This window comes from Panthera uncia (genome assembly GCF_023721935.1).
Source record: "Panthera uncia isolate 11264 chromosome C1 unlocalized genomic scaffold, Puncia_PCG_1.0 HiC_scaffold_4, whole genome shotgun sequence".
Taxonomy (NCBI): Eukaryota; Metazoa; Chordata; class Mammalia; order Carnivora; family Felidae; genus Panthera; species Panthera uncia.
In genome coordinates, this window is record NW_026057585.1 from 5618341 (window position 1) to 5639310 (window position 20970).

At 45.0% G+C, this 20970-nt stretch overlaps 1 protein-coding gene across 3 annotated transcripts in view; it reads left to right on the forward strand.

Annotated features, from left to right (window-relative positions):
- The window catches only part of SPAG17 (sperm associated antigen 17), a 244925-nt gene that overhangs the window by 50170 nt on the left and 173785 nt on the right, over positions 1-20970 (forward strand). For all 3 annotated transcript variants that reach the window (XM_049616488.1, XM_049616487.1, XM_049616486.1), the window contains exon 4: positions 19668-19799. In XM_049616488.1, the coding sequence (XP_049472445.1) occupies positions 19668-19799 (132 nt within the window). The remainder of the gene's footprint in view (positions 1-19667; positions 19800-20970) is intronic.

Here is a 20970-nt window from a genome sequence, read left to right on the forward strand (position 1 = left end):
ACACACACACACACACACACACACACACACACACACACAGTCCTTTTCCCCCTGTTTTGGAGTAAGCAAAGGAAAATGTATTCCATTGGTAAGGACTGTGTCTGGTGCTTTCCCTTTCTGAAAGCAGAGACAAGGATTAGTCATCAGATGAGGGAAAGACGTTTTCGCTCTCACCCCCGGCCAGCGTCCTGTTTTATGTATGCAGGCCCGCCCTGTGTGTAGGTGGAGTAGGCAATTGCCTTGTGATGTGATTTAAGAGGTGCTGGAAGTCCTGCCTGTCCAAAAATAGCCCCCACAGCCGCCTGTTGAGTTCAGGCACAGTGTCCATAAAACCCCAGTTTAAATGAAATGAAACTGCATTTTCAGGCTGTTAACCCCTTACATCCGTTATCCCATCAGCATGCCTTTATTTATCGGAGATAAAAGTTGGACCCTGGGGGGGATGTCCCTGCATAGGGAGAGCAGGGGACGGGCTCGGCAAGGTCCAAGACTTCCGGGAATGGGACAAGAGTCACCCACCGTCCCCAGAAGCAATTTCTGCATAACCATGATTGAGTTCGTTGGAACTACACCTCTTCCACATCCATTTGGTCAGGGAGTCTGTCTTTTTTGAATCACTGTTGGATGGAAGGTGACATTTTCTCAAACAGGCAATGTTCTTTGCTGCGACCCTTAAAGAAGGCAAGAGTAACAACAGCTCACATTTGGAAAATGCCTCTTTGAGTACAAAATCCTTTCACACGCCATGTCAGATCCGATCCCGACAACAGCCTTGTGAGGTGGACTTAACATCTGACTCTTCTCAGGTGGCAGATGGGGAGAGTCTCAAAGATGTTAAGTGACTTGCCCCACCGCCAGGAGGCAGCTAGTAACGGCAGAGCCCCGCGTTGGAACCCAGACATTCTGACTCCAAATTCAAGGATCACTCTGTTAACTTCAAGTTCCTGGAGACACAGCCCCTGTAGTCAAGGAGATGATGGTTGAGTGTAATGCACTTAGTGACTCACCTAGACAAAAAAGCAAGCTCTAGGAGTTTGTTCTAGTGGTATTCCTGAGGAAGTGTTTCCCCTTGTCCTAACGTTTCTAAAAGCACTGTGCCAAATGCAGGCTTCTGCAGCACACATTCAGCCTCAGAAATTTGAGTTAGGTTTCATCAGGCATTCACATCCTTGTCCAGGCAACAAACATCTCCCAGCTAGAATACTGACTGCTTTGCACAAAGCTCTAAAACACAACAATAAGCCAAATTAGATAGGGGAAATAAAAACATGAATTGGTGGAAGTTAACTTAGAATTTTCTCTAGAAGCCCTTGGGATTTAGGGGTTTTCTGAGACTTGATAAAAAGTGGGGGTAGAATCGGATAGGCATTATGAAGTGACTGTGAAGTCTAGGATTTCTACTTTGCTCCGTAGCTGAGCACACATGGCTCTATTTCTTTACAGTTTTGTACTAACTCTAGCCATTATAACACTCCATTCACTTTATACTCCTCTGCCGGTAAGTGCAAAGTGCACTGGGTTGAATAGAATTATGTAAAGTTGAGACTTAGATGTTTCCATTTATTAGCCAAATAACCCTGTTCAAATTCCATCTCTTTTATGAAGTCTTCTTGGATTCTCCTAGGCAAAATTCATCTCGCTAAGTTATATTGTGGGTGGGCATGAGCATGAGAAGTCATGTGTTATGCCTCACTAAAACCCCAGTGCTCTAGGCTAGCCACCCTAAACTATTGTGATCACATATCCTAACAGTTAAAAAAAATTGAGCAATTATTCCATATACAGTGTGGGTGTATGTGTACAGAGAGAAAGAGGTAAAAGTGTGTAAGAATACAACATCGTTGAACATTCTCAAAAATACAAATTCAAAAGGAAGAAATAAAAATATATTGAATCAGGAGTTCTAATAATTTTCCCCTTCCTGGAAGATAGTCTTGTATGTGGCCAGAGATACATTTGGAGACCAAAACCACTGATTTGAACACATTGGTGGCACACAACAAACGTTTGTGTAATGCGTACATGAATGAATGAACCCTCTCCTATACCCACAGTCTCTTTGGCATATTAGGCATTGTCCAGGACACCGCTTTCTAAATCAGCGACCTCGAGCCACTCACTTATTTGCTTTCCCGGTCTTTGAGCACACTGGCTTGGTGAGAGGAGGTTCCGGCTTGGTGTCAGCCCACACTCACCTGTTGCAGGGGACCCTTTTACAAGGCACAACCTGTACAATGCCTGTGAAGGTCTGTGTGATTTGCCTGCTGATTCTTTCATTCAGCGTATGCACTTTATCCATTGTTCACCATGCACCTGTCACAGAGTTAATGCCAGCCTTCAACCTGGAAAACAGATATGGAAATGAGCAATTCTATTACCATATGATAAAAAGGAAGTTTAAAAAAGTGTGATGAGTGCACAGAACAATGCCTAAATCTTCCTAAAATTTTGAGGGAAAGGCTTTAGGAAAAGAGCTTGAAAGCCGAATGGGGAATTGACCAAGTAAGGAAGGAGTGGGAATTCTAGGTAAAGGAATCAGCTCCTTCAAAATCATGCAGACCTGGGGTACCTGGGTGGCTCAGCCGGTTAAGCATCCAACTAACTCTTGATTTTGGCTTAGGTCATGATCATAGGGTTCATGGGATTGAGCTCCAGGACAGTGTGGAGCCTGCTGGGAATTCTCTCTCCCTCTCTCTCTGCCCCTCCCCCACGTGCACCCACCCCCTGTCTCTCTCACTCAAAATAAATAAATGAACATTTAAAAAACAGAACAAAATCATGCAGACCTAGGATGCTACAGCATGACCAAGGAAGTATAACTGAAGTCGAAGGAGCAGCCAGGAGACTAGACAGGTGCATCAAGGACAGGTCACACAGGGCTTGGCATTCCCCGCTGAGAAGTGTGTATAGTTTATCGTGAAGGTGTGGGGGCCACTGAGGAATTCTGAGCTGTGAAGTAATATGAGAGGTAGAGATGTTAGTGTCAGTGTGCGGGAGGGAGCATTCTGTGGGAGGTTGGAGGGGTGGCATGGTTAAAAACAGTCCACTGCCGTATAGCATTTGCATTGTGTATATACTTTACCAGCTGTTCTATCATAAAGGCAATGCAGTTTAAATGTAGAAAATCTGGAGAATGTAGGAAAAGCATTAGTCCATATAACAGCAGGGAGGGAGTATGGAATTAAAAATTATCTATAGAATATTCCATCATTCAGAGATGTAGCCTTCTTTTTAAAAATGGGAATGATATTATATATGCTTTCTATCATATCCTTTTCTCATATTATGACATGAGCCTTTCTCTAAATCCATATTCAGTGTCTGTATAATAGAAAGCATATCTCTATTCAATAACTCACTTAACCACTCCCCCTTTTCTTCTTTTGCTAAATTTAGACTGTTTACCAACAGTTATGACTCTGATTGTTTCCTTATGAAAAATTTCAAGAAGTGGAATTACTGAGTCAAAATATATCAATCTTTTTAAAGCTCTTGACACATACTGTCAAAATGCATTCGAGACAATTTGTGCCAATTTACATTCCTTCTAACAGTTCCAGTTGAACCACACCCTCTTCAACACGGTATTTTTTATCTTAGTCTGTTTGATAAGCAAAAATCGTAACGTCAAACACTTAATTGTGTTTTTATTGGCTATGTTTTGTGAGTATGGAATTCATCAGAATGAAATGATTATGTAATTCTATTTTCAGATATCTTCTGATAGTGGGAGGGGACCCTCTATTGTCTAAATTCAGAATGGGGAATATTTGCTTTAAGTGATTTCCAAACAGATTTCAGGTGCTGTGAGGGATAAAAGAAAGAAGCCATCACCCAAGCCCTGTACAAACTCAGGGTCACCACAGGAGAAGGACACACATGTGCCAGATTGCTAATGAAGGCACAGGAGAGGGGTCGGCAGATAGTAGAAGCGGGACCCAGGGGGAGTGATCTCAGGTAAGAAGTCTGGGAAAGGTTGACCCGGGAGGCTCTTTGGTATGAGCCATTCCAATTTCCATCCTCTGCTTGCCTCCTTGTATGAGGTGCTCAAAGTTCCATGCCTCAAAATCATCTGGAGGGTTCATTAAAAATGCCAATTCCAGGGGCGCCTGGGTGGCGCAGTCGGTTAAGCGTCCGACTTCAGCCAGGTCACGATCTCGCGGTCCGTGAGTTCGAGCCCCGCGTCAGGCTCTGGGCTGACGGCTCGGAGCCTGGAGCCTGTTTCCGATTCTGTGTCTCCCTCTCTCTCTGCCCCTCCCCCGTTCATGCTCTGTCTCTCTCTGTCCCAAAAATAAATAAAAAACGTTGAAAAAGATTAAAAAAAAAAATGCCAATTCCAGATCCCAGCCATGGTGATGGTGATCAGGGGTATCTTCAGGCAAGTCCAGGAACACATCTTCTGTCCTAGCATCCAGGCACTTCTGAGCTTGCCCTTGGAGAAATGCAGCCTCCCTCTGTCCCCATGCTGCCCACAGAGCCAGGAAAGGGGCCATCATCCCCCGCAAGGAACTCTCCATCTTTTCTGAACGCCCCTTGCCGGACACACAGAACTGAACTGCGGCTCCACTTATTCTCACCCTTCCTCACTCCTCTGCACTGCTCAGTCGTCCATTTGTCCTATTCATTCTGTCTTTCATTTCGAACACTTGTGCTGGTGCTACTGAGAGCTGGAGGGACAGAGGAACATGCCATCAAAGGCCCCTGCCTTTGTAAACATCCAAAGGCCCGGATATCCAAATGGCAATCTGTTGAGTTTTGCCAAAGTAACAGTGACCTGGAAGGGGCCAGAACATGTTCATGCTCTGCTAATTCCCTTGCTTTTCAAGGTAGATGGTGCTGCCTCCCCGCCCTGGGCTTTGTCCGTAGCCTCTGAGCAAATGAGAATACCTCTGGTAAACATGCGAGCCTCTAGTGTCAGAAGCAGATGACAGTTAAAGCTGGAGGGGAAAGGTCCAGAATGTAAACTCTGAAATATGCATTCAAATTATCTTGAAGTTTGCCATGGGTTACCAAGACCTCCACTAAAGCCTGGGGTTTTTTGCTACATATGATGACTCACTGAAGAAAAATAAAATGCCAAGACTCACAAGGAGACCTCTACACATTTGATCATGTCTCTTACCTGCTCAAAACTCTCTGTGTCTCATTACTTTCAGGATTAAATCCAAATCCCTTTAATATGTCATTCAAGTCCCTGGTGTCCTCGCCAGTGTCAACTTTCCCTTAGTCCTCCCCCTTTGCCCGCCCCTCTGCCACTTCTGTCTTCCCCCAACCCCCCATCACCTGCACCATGCTCCCAGCCATTTTCTAGTTTCCTGAATATGGCACTCTCTCTGGCCTCCGTCGTTGTTCTGTCTGGGATCCCGCCCTTCCTCTCTCCTTCCCTCCTTCCCCATTTCGCACCGCCCAGGCTCAATCAGTCACTCCCACTGATCCTTCAAAACTCCCTGAGGAGTGACACCTACAGGAAACCTTTGCTATCTCTCCCAGTTTAGAGGAGGCGCCCTCCCATGGGCCAGCACACCTTCTCTCACCTCCATCACTGGGTAGGGCACAGGATACCATAGGATGTGCTCTGTGCACACTGTAGTGGGCCTTCCCGCCTCGACTGAGAGCTCATTATGGGCAGAGGCTGCTGCTTTTGTCTCTAGATCTCTAGCATGGGGAATGTAGGGGGGTGCTCTGTAAAATATCAGATAGGTGAATGACATGGTGGATCCTTAAAGTGTGAGCCAAGTTAATTCCTAACCAAGAATGGCTCCATCTCAACACCTGGATGATGAAGAAGGGACATCACTGGGATCGCATCACCAGAACAGTCCGTTTCTAGAACAGGTCTCTGAGGAAGGGTAAACAGCGTTGGCAACGCACCCTCCAGAAGGCCCAAGTTAACTCAGACTTGATCCAGGTCAACAGGAAGATCCAAGCATGGGTGACTCATGATAGTAGGGGCTCCAGGTAGTGGTGAAATTTGCAATTAAGCATTGTAAAACATGGTTCACAATGGCCATCTGATTTAATCCGTACAGTAATTATTTGCTAAACATTTATTATGTTCTAGGCTTTGATTTCTGATCAGTGGGGAAAAAATAGATAAAAACTGATGCCCTTATGGGAAGGGGAAATAAGAGAAAAGATAAAGCATGTATTATTTGAGATGGTAATAAATGCTATGGAGAAAAAGAAGCATAGAGTGTTGGGAGTGTGGACAGTAGAAGGAAGTTTTCTAATTTAAACATGGTGGTCAGAGAAGATAAAATTGAGAAGGAAACCCTTGAATAAAAAACCCAAGGGAGGTGAGTTATGTGGATATCTGAGGAGGAACCTCCCAGGCAGGAGAAATAGCATGTGCAAGAAGGTTCTGATGCATAGTGGGCGGACACCAAGAAGACAGTGGCTGGAAAGGAGTGCTAGAAGAGGAAGGCGACCAGAGGTGGGCTCAGATCACATAGGAGTTGATCTGGAGCTCCTGGGAGGGTTTGGAACAACACCTCCAGCAGGCAGTGGGAGTGTGGGGCTCAGAGTCGGAGCCTAAGGAAGGGAAATCTGAAGGGAGTGTTCTAAACTGGCAGTGTGGCTCATAACTCCTTGGTGGTGCAGTTCAGACTCCAGTGGAGTTCAGAAAATACTAGCCAATTCTAGAAATTAGAAGCAGATAACCCTCTGCAGACTCTAGAATCATGATGCCATATATAAAGATCAATACCACCATTAAACATCAGTGCCCTTGAGCAAGGGACCACCTCTCGGTGCCCCATGAATGTCTGATGTTAGGTTACGGATTCCTGACTCTGAGATGAATAACCATGTCAAATGATACCTGTTAGAGGGAAAGCCAATAGCCTTGCTGCCTCAGGTAGATGGACTCAGACTTTAGGGTGACCATGAGGCTCTGAGAAGGTCATCAGTTGATGAGCTAGGACTGAGGAAAGCAGATCAAAGGATAAAACCAGACCAATGACGCTCTACTGCTATACCAGACAGTTTCAAGATGGCTTGCCTCAAACATGCTTTCTTAGGGTGACCAACTGTCCTCGGTGCCAGAGACTTTTAGTTTTAGCTCTGAGAGTACCACACCCTGGGGAACTCCTCTGTCCATGATTCTCATGTTTAGCATATACATGACCTTGGTCCCAGTTCTTAAACTCCAGGATTCTTAGGAATCCCTAGAATGCTTGTTAAAATTTCCTACCCCCAGGCCCTCTCCTCCAGAGGTTGATTTGGTAATTTGGGGGGGTAGATCCTGGGCAATCTGAATCTTTAATGAGGGTCCCAGGGATTCTGGAGCTTGTGGAAAACTATGTAGCATCCATTTGCTCATAAAGGGTGCTGCCAGTAGCTGGCCAGGACACACCCATATCCTCTATGCTTCCTCTCTAACTAATGAGTCAAGGACATGAGGGAGGGACAGAGACACTGAAAAACAAGCCCTCTTTGTGGGACAGGTTTGGGATAGATTGAAAGCTAGGAGACAACACCAGCCCTGAAGAACACCGCCAGCAACCACGCTAGAAAAGCATGACAGCTTTCCTGTAACTGTGAGGAAACAGAGTACTCAGGGGGAAAGTGGAAAGTGCTGACATACCAAAGGCATTCTTCACCCAGCAGGACATTAGCAGAAATCTCCCTGCACGCTGTCTTCTCAAGTGGCCAACTTGGTGTCTCTATATTGAAAGAGAAAGAAAGAAAGAAAGAAAGAAAGAAAGAAAGAAAGAAAGAAAGGTAGATAGATAGATAAGGGGCGCCCGGGTGGCTCAGTCAGTTAAGTGTCCAACTCTTGGTTTCGGCCCAGGTCATGATCTCATGATTTGTGAGTTCGAGCCCCACATGGGGCTCTGCGCTGACAGCATGGAGCCTGCTTGGGATTCTCTCTCTCCCTTCCTCTCTGCCCCTACTCCACTAATGCTCTCTCATGTGTGCAAAATTAAAAAAAAATAATAAATAAATAAATAAATAAATAAATAAATAATTAATTAAAATCTGAGGCAAACTGAGAGTTAACAAGGGACTCAACAGTGAAACTGCCAACATGTGGCTTAAAGACACTGGCATGAAAGGCCACAGAAGAAACCAGGGATGAAGCAGTGGTTCTTCCAAATCACCTGAGAGCCTGCTAAAACAGACTGTGGGGCCCCTCCCGCAGTTGTGGGTTCAGTAGTTCTGGGGTGGAACCCACAAATCTGCACGTCTAACAAGTTTCCAGCTGATGTGGGTGCTGCTGGGAAACACACCTGGATTATCCCTGGTGGGTCTTTTTTTGTTTTGTTTTTTGTTTTTTTTTTAAGGTCTCTTAATTTGAAAGTCTGAATCTCACCATATCGATAGCAGCTTGGTCACCTTACTTCTGACTTGAGAAAATAGAACTAAAACTGGCTTAAACCAAAGGGGATGTAGTGGCTTGTATAACTAGGAGCCTAGGCAAGCCTCAGGGTAAGCATCCGCCGAGGCTCCAGCCCCACCCCCTCAGTGCCCTGATCCTTCCTGTATCCGGGAGGTGGCGGGGGGGGGGGGGGGGTTGGGGGGGGTGGCTACAGCAACCTGTTCTTCAAGCCTTTTCCCAAAGCTCTGTCACCACAGATCTAGTGGCCCCAGAATAAGACTCCTCACATCCCACTGGCCTTAACTAGATCGTGTGCTCATGCTGGACCAATCCTGGACGGGGCTGGAGCCGGGGGATGGGATTACTTCCGGTGCAAATAGGTCCACCCATGGAGCTGTGGTTGCCCTGAGGCACATGGGCCAAATAGGAGAGGAGTCAATCCCCGAAAAGAAGTCAGATTCTCCTAGGAAGAAAGCGGGGATGATGGGTGGGCAACCAGCAGCCTTCAGCCTGGGAGGTGGAAGGTGGCATCCGAGCCAAACGGCAAGTGACATGTGCGTGTAATGTTGTGGTGTCGGGCGCAGGAAGTCCAGGGACCAGCCATATCCAGATATGTAGGTCTGGCAATGACTAGCAGGGTCTCAAGTGGCAGGACTCAGACTGAGGCAGGATTTCAGGAGAAGGATTTAGGATTTAAGAAGGAAGAGGCTAGGAAGTGGAGGTGGCTGCCAGCCTGAGTTTCTGACTTTCTAGGACGGGACTTGGGCTATGGGACAAGACACTGATGGAGCCAGAGGGAAGGTCACTGGCCACTTTTACCCTCTTAGAGTTCTTTTTAGCTGAGCCTGACAATTAAATTGGCGTTGTCCAGATTAGCAGGAGACAGACACATACACGTGTACATCAGTTTTATGTGACAAGAGAGCCCCCATAAGGAAATGAAGATCTCGAAAAAATGGCAAAACCCGTGGGCATTTATATCCAACTGAACAGAGAGGCAATGTGAAAAAGTAAGGAAATGGTGCGGGGAGGCTAAAGAAAATTGAGCATTTATTTTCACAAGGCCTGTTTGTAGCGAATTCTCTGTCTCAACTTCTCATCCTTGATGATGCTAATGTTTCATTTCCCCTGGTATAGGGATGGCATCTTTCACACAGAAGCTTTTTATCTCCTGTTTTCCACAATCAAGAAAAGGGGAGGTCAGAATGTTCTTCTCGCACCAGCTGTTTTTTAAGCGCTTTTGGCTCAAAATAATCTTCATGCCAAAGTGGTATATTTTGGGGTGGTGTATTCCGCCCCTCCCCCCCCCCCAGAGCCATTAGGGTTGAGAACTCTGAGCCTCAGGTCCCCGCTAGGTCTCAGGGAAAAAAAAAAAAAGCAGCTCAGCTATTTCTAGTAAGAAACACTAGATAGATATCAAGAGTATTTAAACATAAAACCTTGGGCTAAGAAGCCCTTCATCCCTCCAGCCAAGATGAGGATTGGGTGCGGAGACTGGGGAGAGGCTGAGGCACTAGATGGGACTCCAGGAACTTCAGCAGAGGGGTGAAGAGGCCTACTGTGAGGCCGCAGAATATGGTGATGGCGAGCAGGACTGGAAGAAGATTGTCTGGGTTCAAATCCCATCCCTACTACTCACTTGCCGTGTGATCACCAGGCCTCCCTTTCTTTATCAATAAAACGGGGTGATAAGAGTACCCACCTGGAAGAGAAGGCAAGAATTAAATGAGCTGGAATATCTGAAGCTCAAAATAAAATGTAGTGCAGCACAATCCTTGACCTGTACGTGGTGGGTGCAATGTGACCATTTGCATGTTCCTTAGGCTGAGAACCTACTCCTGCTTGCCATCTATTCCTACAGCTTTGCAATCGTTGCTGAAAACATTTGAAATAACTCTGAAGACAGCATTCCCACACTGATTGAATGAGTGAACCTGCTGTATGTCTACATCCCTACGTATTCTGTGAGGTCTGCGAGGGGGTTTAGATGAGTTAGGTAAGGATAAGGATCTGACGTCCGAGCTCCTAGAGGAGACAAACCCTGGCCACCAGTAATCCTGATATGAGAGCTAATTCCCTTAGGAAAGGTTCAAAAACGTTGTAGGCTTGTTCAGTTGTAGCTTTCATTACAAGCTGAAAGAACCAAGAATGACTTCGGAGGGGTGGGAGCATTATGGGACCAAGAAAAAGATCTTGATCTAAAAAAAAAAAAAAAAAAAAAAGATTGCCATGATTATGGAAATATGTGTTACTAATACACACATAAGCTAAGGCACATCTGAACTTTCTGTATCATTCTTCCACATATTATCACATTCAGCTTCATGTGCCTTTATATATTTTGTAGGTATACAAAAACCCGATCACTCTGTAATAAAAAGGAGGGAAGCTTTGCATTATCCTGCTTTGGAAGAGTAATTCCAAAAAACGCTTCTAAAATAGAGTCCTGTGCTTTTGGACATGGGCATATTAGACGTTCGGAATGCGCGTCTCCTTTGGGAAAATCTATCCCATTTCAAATTATACATGCCTGTGAAAGCACAGATCTGTTCTACCTTCCATGTATTTTGTTATTGCTGCTTCTGAAACTTCCTTACAGCCCCAAAGAAGTCTTAATCCCTGTCAAATGTTATTATGTTACCGACTTTTATGTAGTCTTGAAAGGGGTTGTTTATTTAGTTTCAGTGACTTCTCGTTACTGCCAAATATTATTTCATTTCAGCACAGATGTAAGGGGTCCAATGACTGGAATTACTTTACAAGCCTGACATTGTCGAGAGATGGGTACCAGTTTAATTATGGACAGCTGAAAATGATCTGGGAGTCACCTGCTATGGGTATTTATCATCATTACGAACTTCTCACTGCTGTGGTCTGAGCACCTTCACAACGTCCCATTTGCGTTGGACAGGCAGTGTGAGCCATGTGGAGCCTACGTCTTCCGTCACCTTTAAACCTATGTATGGACAGCTTAATATTGCTTGATTATTTTCTTTTCCTCCGCTCAAAGTGAGAAAATATGTTTCAGCCATTCCTATTCCTTTCCTTTCCTCTTTTTCTGTCCCTCTCCATTGCCTCCTCTCCCTGCAACCCATATCCTTCCAGCTGTTTTTCCAATTATGCCTCATTGGAAATTATTCATTACTTAAAGAATGTGAATTGGGTAGACCAGACGTGTAGAGGATCAAGTAATACAATGACTGCAATATAGCTGGCACTCAGTAAATGCAGAGGGAAGGAGGGAAGGGGGGGCATGGAGGGAGCAGGAAACGGGGACTGCGGGATTTCAGAGCACTCTTCCAATGGGTCCTCCAGCTCACAGTTTAGGAGAAATTAGGAATAGCAGCCCTCCTCCTTCTGCCCGTACCCCCCTCCCCTCACAACCCCCCCCCCCATTGCCATCGCATGCCGTGCCATAACAAAGTATGGTTTCACACCTTCTCTTTTTATCTCTGCTTTCCCTACATGGATCTTGATCTGTTTTTGTCAGAGCAGAGAAAAGGGTTAAATGAAAGGAGAGGCCAGGTTCTCACCTGCTGATAATAAATTGAGGTCACTGTCTACCTGCCTAATGGCACTTCACTCCATTCCTTTTCTCTTTTTCCCCAGCCTTGACTGTAAGGCCTTCCAGAATGTCAACTTTTTTCCTGGAGAGGAGCATAGTAACAGTAAGAGCTAACTTCAGTGAGGGTTTACCGTACGTATGTCATTCGCCATGCTAAGACTTCTTATGCGTTATTTCAGTCAATTCTATTGATGTTCTTTTTCATTTTTTTTTTTTTACTGTTTATTTTTTGAGAGAGAGAGACAGAGAGACAGAGAGTAAGCGGGGGAGGAGCAGAGAGAAAGGGAGACACAGAATCTGAGGCAGGCTCCAGGCTCCGAGCTATCAGCACAGAGCCTGACACAGAGCTCAAACTCACAGACCACGAGATCACCACCTATATGGAAGTAGGACCCTTAACCAACTGAGCCACCCAGGCGCCCCATCAATTCTATTTATGTTCTGTTTCTGTAAATCAGTGGTTCTCAGTCAGAGGCAATTCTGTCCCTCTAGGGAACATTTAGCAATGTCTGGCGAGACCTCTGCTTGTCACAACTGGGTGGAGGCCAGGGTTGCACTAAAATATCCTGCAAAGCACAGGGAAACCTCCTACCACAAAGAATTACCTGGCACAAAATGTCAACCATGCCACTGTTGAGAAACCTTGCTGGAGATTAAAAAGCTGAGGTTTAGGGGTGCCTGGGTGGCTCAGTGGGTTGAATGTCGTACTTCGGCTCAGGTCATGATCTCGCGGTTCATGAGTTGGAGCCCCGCGTTGGGGTCACTGCTGTCAGTACAGAGCTCACTTCAGATCCTCTGTACCACTCCCTCTGCCCCTTCCCTGCTTGTGTGTGCTGTCTCTCTCTCTCTCAAAAATAAATAAACATTAAAAAAAAGCTGAGGTTTGAGGGGGATTCATTCACTTGCCCAAGACCACCCAGTGGTATCTGAGAAGTCTAGGACTCAAGCACGGCCTGTGCTTCCTCATCATGGTGCACACAAATCATTATAACCTCCGGGGCCCGTGTACCATAGGAGCTAAAATTCCCAGCAGGAATGTTCCCATGAGAGGGCACCTACATGAGTCATTTGCAGACCCCCTGCCCGTCCATCCTTTGCACCAAATATGCAGAATGGGCCCATCCAAACGCTGGAAGTTTTGTAAAATACACACACACACACACACACACACGTGCACGCGTGTGCATATGTGCACACATGCAAACGTGCACACGCACACACTGCAATAGTTCCTATTTAATGTTGCCAGTAGATATAACATGTAAGATTAAAGCAGAATGCACAAGCAAATACTGATGCTACCTAAGCAACAAATTTTGAAGGTGGCACATACTGTTACACAGCCTACTTTGACGAATAGGTTCTACATATTTAATCCGACGTGTGTTTAACGGTAAACATAATATCTTGTGTTCTGCAGGGTAATTAGATAGAAATGGCAAGTAGTCCATAGTATCACTTTTCCAAATGCCTAACAAGCTTGTTAGTATTTTTCTTTTTTATTAATTCTTCAACCTCCACAATCTCAGTTTTTGACCCTGGTTTTCGATACAGAGTATCTTCGCGATCTTAACCACCCCACAGGCAGCTGTGCACATAAACACGCATACTGTTGTGCACACACACGCACACGCAGACACGCCCCAGGTCTTGTTCCCAGGGCAGTTTCCGTTGCCTTTATTCCTCCCTCAGGGCACCTAGCTGCCCTCTTACCCTTTCTCCGCCCCACTCACCCATTCACTCGCCCTCTCTGATGCTCCTCAGACCCGGATCTGCGGGAAATTTCCATTTGCTCTTTAGATCCTTTCCTCTGTATGACCCAGTCCTGGAATCTAACCGCAGCTCCCAACGGTGAAACCCAAGGGTGGGTACCTGGGAAACCCATCAGGTCACCCCAGTGTCGCCATCAGTCCCCCCAGGCCTCCGAGCAGAGCACCACGAAGACAGAAACTGTATTTACCTTCCAGCTCGACTCTGGCATTGCAAGATTTCAGGTTAGCAAGAACAGCCACCCCCACCCTAAATTCTAAGCAGCCACACCTATGACTTACTGCTTGAAATTATTTCACAGTGTCTAGTCCCTTTCATCCTGTCACTAAGGGGTAAAATCTTAAAATACGGCTAACCCACTGGTATGAATGAACTTCTTTCAAAGTGAGTTACCAAGTTAAATCTTGGCTATTTTAGTGGCAAGAAGGATTTGAACTAAAAAATAACTAAGAATTGAAAATTAAAAGTTCGGTTCCTCAGTCATGCTAGCGATAGTCAAGTGCTCGATAACTACATGTGCCTGGTGGCCAGTGTGCTCAACAGCACACAGAACATTTCCGTCATTGCAGAAAGTTCTATCAGCACTGAGCTAGACAGAGATAGAAAAGTTGGAGAATACTCGGTGTCCGTGAAGGGGTTGGGGAAAAAACACATTCCTTCACAGAGTGGTGGTGGGCACAAAAATGCTACAAAGTTTCCATAAATATTTAAGTAGCCATAAATATTTAAAATACACATGCGTTTGGGGGCGCCTGACTGGCTTAGTCGTAGAACATGCGACCGTGGATCTCAGGGTAATGGGTTCAAGCCCCATGTTGGGTGTAGAGATTACTAAAAAAATAAGTACACTGAAAAGAAATAAAAAAATAAATTAAAATAAAATAAAATACACATCGCACTTAATAGAAGAAAAAACTGAACTTGCTTAAATGTCCATCATTAGGGAACTGGTAAAATTAATGCCCAAATGTCCATACAAGAGGAGACGATGAAAATAACTTAAAAATATATATGTAAGCAATATGTGTCAGCACAGAAAGCTGTCCTATAACTTTGTATATAAAAATATAAGTCACCTGGGGCACCCGGGAGGCTCAGTCAGTTGAGCTTCTGACTCTTGATTTTGGCTCAGGTCATTATCACATGGTCATGAGACTGAGCCTGGTGTCGGGCTCTTCACTGAGCACTCAGTGTGGAGACTGCTTACGACCCTGTCTCACTTTTTGTCTCTCTTCTCCCTCTGCCCCTCTCCTCTGCTCACGTTCTCTCTCTAAAATTAAAAAAAAAAAAAAAAAAAAACACAAGCCACTCGACCCTACGAAAGCATGATCCTGTTTGTATTGAAATACAAAGGGTATCCATATGTATGTGTCTATATGCCCAGGAAACTACATAATGTTACACAAGGCTTTCCTTCTGGAAAGAGGGAATGGCGGAGCAGGTTGAGGAAGCATTTTCTTTTCATTGTACATCCTTCTGGTGCTGTTTGGACTTTTGACCATGATGATGAACCATTGCACTTAATCGGTCATACGTTAGGGAGATGAGCTACTGAAAACGATGTGGTACCAGATGAATGAAAGTGCAAAAACGTACACGGCAGAGTGGGATCCTCTGCGTGTCAAAAGCCTGTTTGCTCAGTCCCGTGCTAGCTGGACCGAGTCAAAGTAATGGATTGTGTTCCTGTTGGCTGCGGTCTTTCCATCTCCAAACCCTAAGTCATTGACTCCAGAATAATAGGTTAAATATGAAGTCATACCCGGTGCATCATTTCAGCTGCTTTAACAAACATCGTGGGCCCCCAAGGAGGGACCTGAAACCAAAAGATTGTTTTTAAGGAGAACTGGTGGCTACTTGGAGTTCCTGGAGGGATGTCTTCCCTCTGCCTGACCCTCTCCCATCTCCCCTCTCTCCTCCACCCCTCACAACCACACTTTTCCCTCCCCTACATCTTCTTCTGTGGCCTCTGCTCCGACCCAGAGAAATGGCAGATCCAAAATCTTTACCTTTCCTCAGAACTCACCTGCGTTGAGCATGACCAGGTTAGGCAATGATTCAAGATGCTCCGTGTGCCTTCTTGTAAGCTTACCGGGGAAACCAGGCAGCAGACCTCATGAAATTGTGTCTATCACCTATCTATCTCTCTGTCTATCCATCCGTCATCTGTCATATATACATGTACACATACATAGGCACGTATGCATATGTGTTTATACGTACACCTATGGAGACACTTGCACACATGCATACGCTTGGTTTCTATGGGAACCTCTGAAGTAGTTCTAACTCCTGTGCCGGCAGAGGCTGTGCTTACTACTAATGTGGGAGGAAGCCCAGAGAGGAGGTGTGGAAGAGGAGAAGGGAGGGCACTGGTGTCTGTGGGTGGGCCTGATCCCCAGGCAAGGGAAGAATTTGGCTCATTTGATATATTTTTTGTTGGATCAGATCATTAGATAGTCAATATGACATAAGTCTCTGAGCCAGGTCGGTGATAAAGAGGGAAATGTTTTTTATTTCTTGGTATGCTCAGAATCTCAAATTTTCTAACAGAAAAAGGGCATCTACCCTCCAGATACGATCTGCACACAGTTCAGTGCAAATGTGTCTTCTTCCCTCAGCTGCACTCCCAAGCTAAGTTTCCTCTTACAATATCTTTCCCAGAACCGAGCACCCCTGGTAAGGCTGGCCTGGACGTGCCGCAGCCCTGGCAGGCCCCGAGACCTGGCCTGAGTAGGTCCAGGAGACACATACAGGCCTCGCCTGGCAACAGTTTTCCTCCATTTTAATGAGTCTCATTTGCCCATAAGACTTGTTTTTAAGTTTCTGACTCATGCCAGGCTCATTTATTTGGTATTTCGGCTTGATGAGTACCCAGGTTTTAACCCACTTAGGACTGTTGTTCTGCCTCATTCTGGAAGCTCCGGTTTTTGTCTGAATATTCTCCAGCCCCGACCAGCTCACTGCTCCCCTTTTCTGTCATATCCCTTATCATCCCAATACCTACAACCCTTGTCTGCATGCCTCCCCAGCACACACACACACACACACACACACACACACACAAATACAAATACACACACAAATACATACACATACATTGACTAGATACTGGACAAGCAGCCTTTACAATAATGGAAGGTTGAAGGTTTGATTATTATTTCAATTACCACAAGTAAGGTGAGGAAGGAAAGCCTCTCTGGAATGTTCCGTGAAAAGTTTACATTCCTTCCAAATGCAGTTTTTTTTTCTTCTTCCCTCAAAGACTCATCCATCGAACACAGGCTCTCTGCAGGTTTGTTTTTCATCTGAGACCAACCCACTGACTCCTGATTGGGGAGAACTGTGAGTTATGGAGGGTGACAAGAAGGAGTTTTCGGTAGAAATTAATTTGTAAACATCTTCCCTGCTTTGCCTCTTCTGGGGAGGGGGGTGACCACATACCATAAAAATTTCCAGCCTCAGATTTTGAGCTCGGCAGAGACTTTCATTTTCATTAATTATCCCAAGGATTCGCACTGTCATTCCCTTAGGGGGAACACACCCACAGAAAATGGCATGTGCGGGGGTCAAGTCCCCTCTGAGCAGCCCCAGAGAGAAGGACCGGCATGCTGGTTCTTGCCACTGCTCCTGGGGCCACATGCACTGCCCTGCCCTGTGGGCATGAAGTCTGCCTCTGCATGGGGTGCCCTGGGGCTGTTCCCGGGGAGGAAGCTCCATGGGCAGTGTGGGGGGCTCAACGCTGCCTCGCCCTGCCACTCCTCATCTTCACTGTGTGTACATGCAGCATGAGAACACGGGAACCTGGCAATTCCGGTGACACTTCTGGTCACTAATCTCCCCGTTGCACAGTAGGATAGCATGTTATTTTGATGCCATGCCAGAGTTTTGTTTTAAAACCAGCTCTGTACAGACAGTTTTAGATGGACCAGAAATAGCTTTTATGGTCTGCAAAATACCTTTCCCTCGGGACGTTTTCGTTGTGCTTTGAATACATTTTAGCACAGTGAGGTAACAGTCATAGACTCATAGAGACACGGGATTAGAAAGCAACTCCAGAGACATCCCATCCATCACCATGACGCCAGGCAGGCTTCACCCAAAACATCCCAGACATAGGTAAATAGCCTGTTTTCACAGGTCATCAGAAAGAGAGACTCCACGCCACTCTGGGGTAACCCATTCCAGTGTTGACTTCCCTTCAATGCTGTCATTATACTTGTGTTACCGGGAACACACCCCATACTAGACTGCTGTGAGTTTTCAAAACCCAAATTTGTGTATTTTGAGCCAGATGTCACAAAACAGCCTGATTGTCAGCACGCTGTTTAATGGGTATTGAAAAATGTCATTTCAAACCAAATACATCTATCCTGGGGGCCGGACCCAATTGGACAGCTTTCGTTTTACAGTAAATGTGTGACCTTCTGTCCCCTTAGGATTCCCTTCCCTCTTGAATCTGGTCATCATTAAACGGTGAGGCCCTGCAGGTGTACCCTTATGCTTTCCTGCTCCCAGAAATCACAGCCGTCATGTCCCTTCCCCTAAATCGTGTTAGCAGGACCAGAACTGCCATCAGAAGCAAAGCACTCCGTTCCACGGAGGGGTGTTTGCTTAGACACACACAAGGCTTTCTGACACTTGGTCTGCTCCTTTGGTCTTTAGAAATAGCAGCTTTAAGAGAGTCCTTTCCCTGGCCTTCCCCTTCTGCGATGCAACACAGGAAACCCCAATGTAGTCTCTAAGAGGTCCAGTTACGTTTTGGCATCGAATAATCCACAGGGCCTTCTGCAGTTAGAAGCAAAATAGTCCTCTCCCTTTCTTTCCGCTATTTCCTTTGGCAAAGTGGAGAGTCATAAGGAACCGGATCGGTCAGGAAAGCCCTGACCAAGAGCTGGTATGAACCTCAGACAAGACGCAGCTCGATGAGATGCCGTGCGCGCAGTCATTGTCTGAGACAGAGGGTCTGAAATTGACACCATATGCGCCCCGAGGAGTAATTGCTCCAAAGGGGGGAGAAAAGCAACGTGTCAGAACATTTTAGTAACACCTAATTCATCTCGAGGTTATAAATAAATCTTAATGCTTGCCTAAAAACAAAAGTCGAAAAATACTTTGACCAGATTACTTTTGTGACAGTGCTTCCGGCAGAGGTGAACTTTATTAGGGAGACAACATGAATAAAGAGAAACACATAACAACTTTTTATGGTATATTTTACATTATTTTATTTTTTTGCAGTAAATAAAGTGGTTATAGGGCTCCAAGGAAAAGGCCCCAGATGTTAGAGAGTTGTGTGAAATTTAGAGGAAACAAGCTGTAAAAAGCGCAGTCATAAAACAGGCTGTCAGTGCCACACATCTGGACAATACAGCTGTATGTTCCTAGTGGCTGTCGTCACCCAAAGAAAACTCAATAACCTCATTTCACCCCAATTAGGCTGCATACCAACAGGATCAACATTAAATTGCGAGGGGGCGGGGGAGAAACGTTCATATGGCGCCTCTGCGTCAAGCAGTCTTTATCTTGCATTTGAATTTGGTCACCAAGAAATAAAAGATTGCTAACATAGCTATTTCCATTATTACAAAACCCTATTTAATTCATAATGTTGTAATAAGTCAAAGTTTGACAGCTTGGACTATCGGCTACGCCAAACAATAGACTTTCTGTAGCATGAAACTGACCTATCAGTCATCCAGAATGGAGCCCTGGCATATCTTTCCTCTACCCCTTTTTGGGGAGTCTGAGTCTCGCAGCATTGTGGGAAGCACTCTCTGCCTTATTGGAAAAATAAGTGCATTTTCAGACAACCCAATTTACGTAAAGTAGAAGATAAATGCCCCTCTCGATGGCGATGGGGTATTTTGCTCTAATTCTTTTGGCCAGCAGTGAGGCACCTTTGCAATAAGATGAATATTGCAAAACTGAAATACCATTTCATCTTTTTGTCACCAACAGACTGTGCCAAAGGTAATAAAATGCCACTTTTCCCATTAATGTGTTTCTTCCTAGGTGTTAACGGCAGCAAAGGCAATTATGGACAGTGGAGAGAAATTAACCCTACCGCTGATAGGGAAACTCTTGAAATTTCAGCTTCTCCAGATTAAATTGAAGGACCAGCAGAGACGGGAAAACGAAAAGAAGGTACCGTATGACGCTGGGTCTTCTAAAGAGGGCAAACAGGGCATAAAATGGAGTCAGTTTTCTCCAGGGACACTTCCTCTCTTCGTAAGCCTTCCATTAAATGTTACCTAGCACATTCAGCTGTCGCCTGGACAACTTAAGAAAAAGGCCATCCAAAGATCTGTTGGAGGAATTATATTTTCTCAAAGACAGACCCATTAAAAATAAATTCCCTTGTGCAAAAATCAGACAATAATCAGGGCATGTGCCTGAGGTTGATTTCAGAGTAGTCTACTTATATGCTAGTAACAAAGAAGGGAATCAAGGTGAGACAGAGTCAGGAGAAGTAAATGTAATGTGAAAAAAAACCCACAAAGTCAGGGTCTAACCGTTTAAAATATTCTCTCTAATATTCAGTAGGAGTTCCTATTAAAATGGCAGGCTGCATCTGCACCTTCGTAATAATCTGAACATTTCAGCAGCAATCCATCACCCACCCCCCCATTATACGCTTGATTACTTCTTCACATGTAGACTTCTCATTTAATTTGCCTATGGAAATCAATCTGTGCGTTTTCCAAAGATTCATATTTTTATCTGAAAAAAAAATATTTTGAAATACCTTTAGCAAAACGACGCTAGGTTCAAATCCATTTGTTATTATCATTACTCAGAATAAGAGATGTTTTTCTTATTTTCCAAATCATGCTGAGATGTTTTTGGAAAGCCGAACGCTTCTGTACATACATGGTGTGTGTGTGTGTGTGTGTGTGTGTGTACACATGTATACATGAAATGGATTTACATGTAAGCTGTATCTTTATGCCCCTGAGTGGAAGAGGCAAAATCAGTTCATGGAAGAAGAAAGAGAAGAGGGAATGTGTTCCAGTAATACCTTTCTCACCTTTGCAAGACCCCCAAACCTAGGTTTCCTATTTGAATTGGGTGCTTGACAGGATAATTGTAGGAAAAAAAATAATAATGACACCTTATATTTGCAGAATAGGGCTTTATGTTTTTCAAACAGATTCCCCATATAGCATCTTATTAGAGTGGCACACATTGTTCCCGGGAAAATTCTACTCATAGGAACACAAGTGATGGTCTAGTTTTCCATCTATTGAAGTTCTTTTCATCATGTACAGGACATTTGTGCCTTCAGAAATACTCGGGGTCATTAAGACTTGGCAGA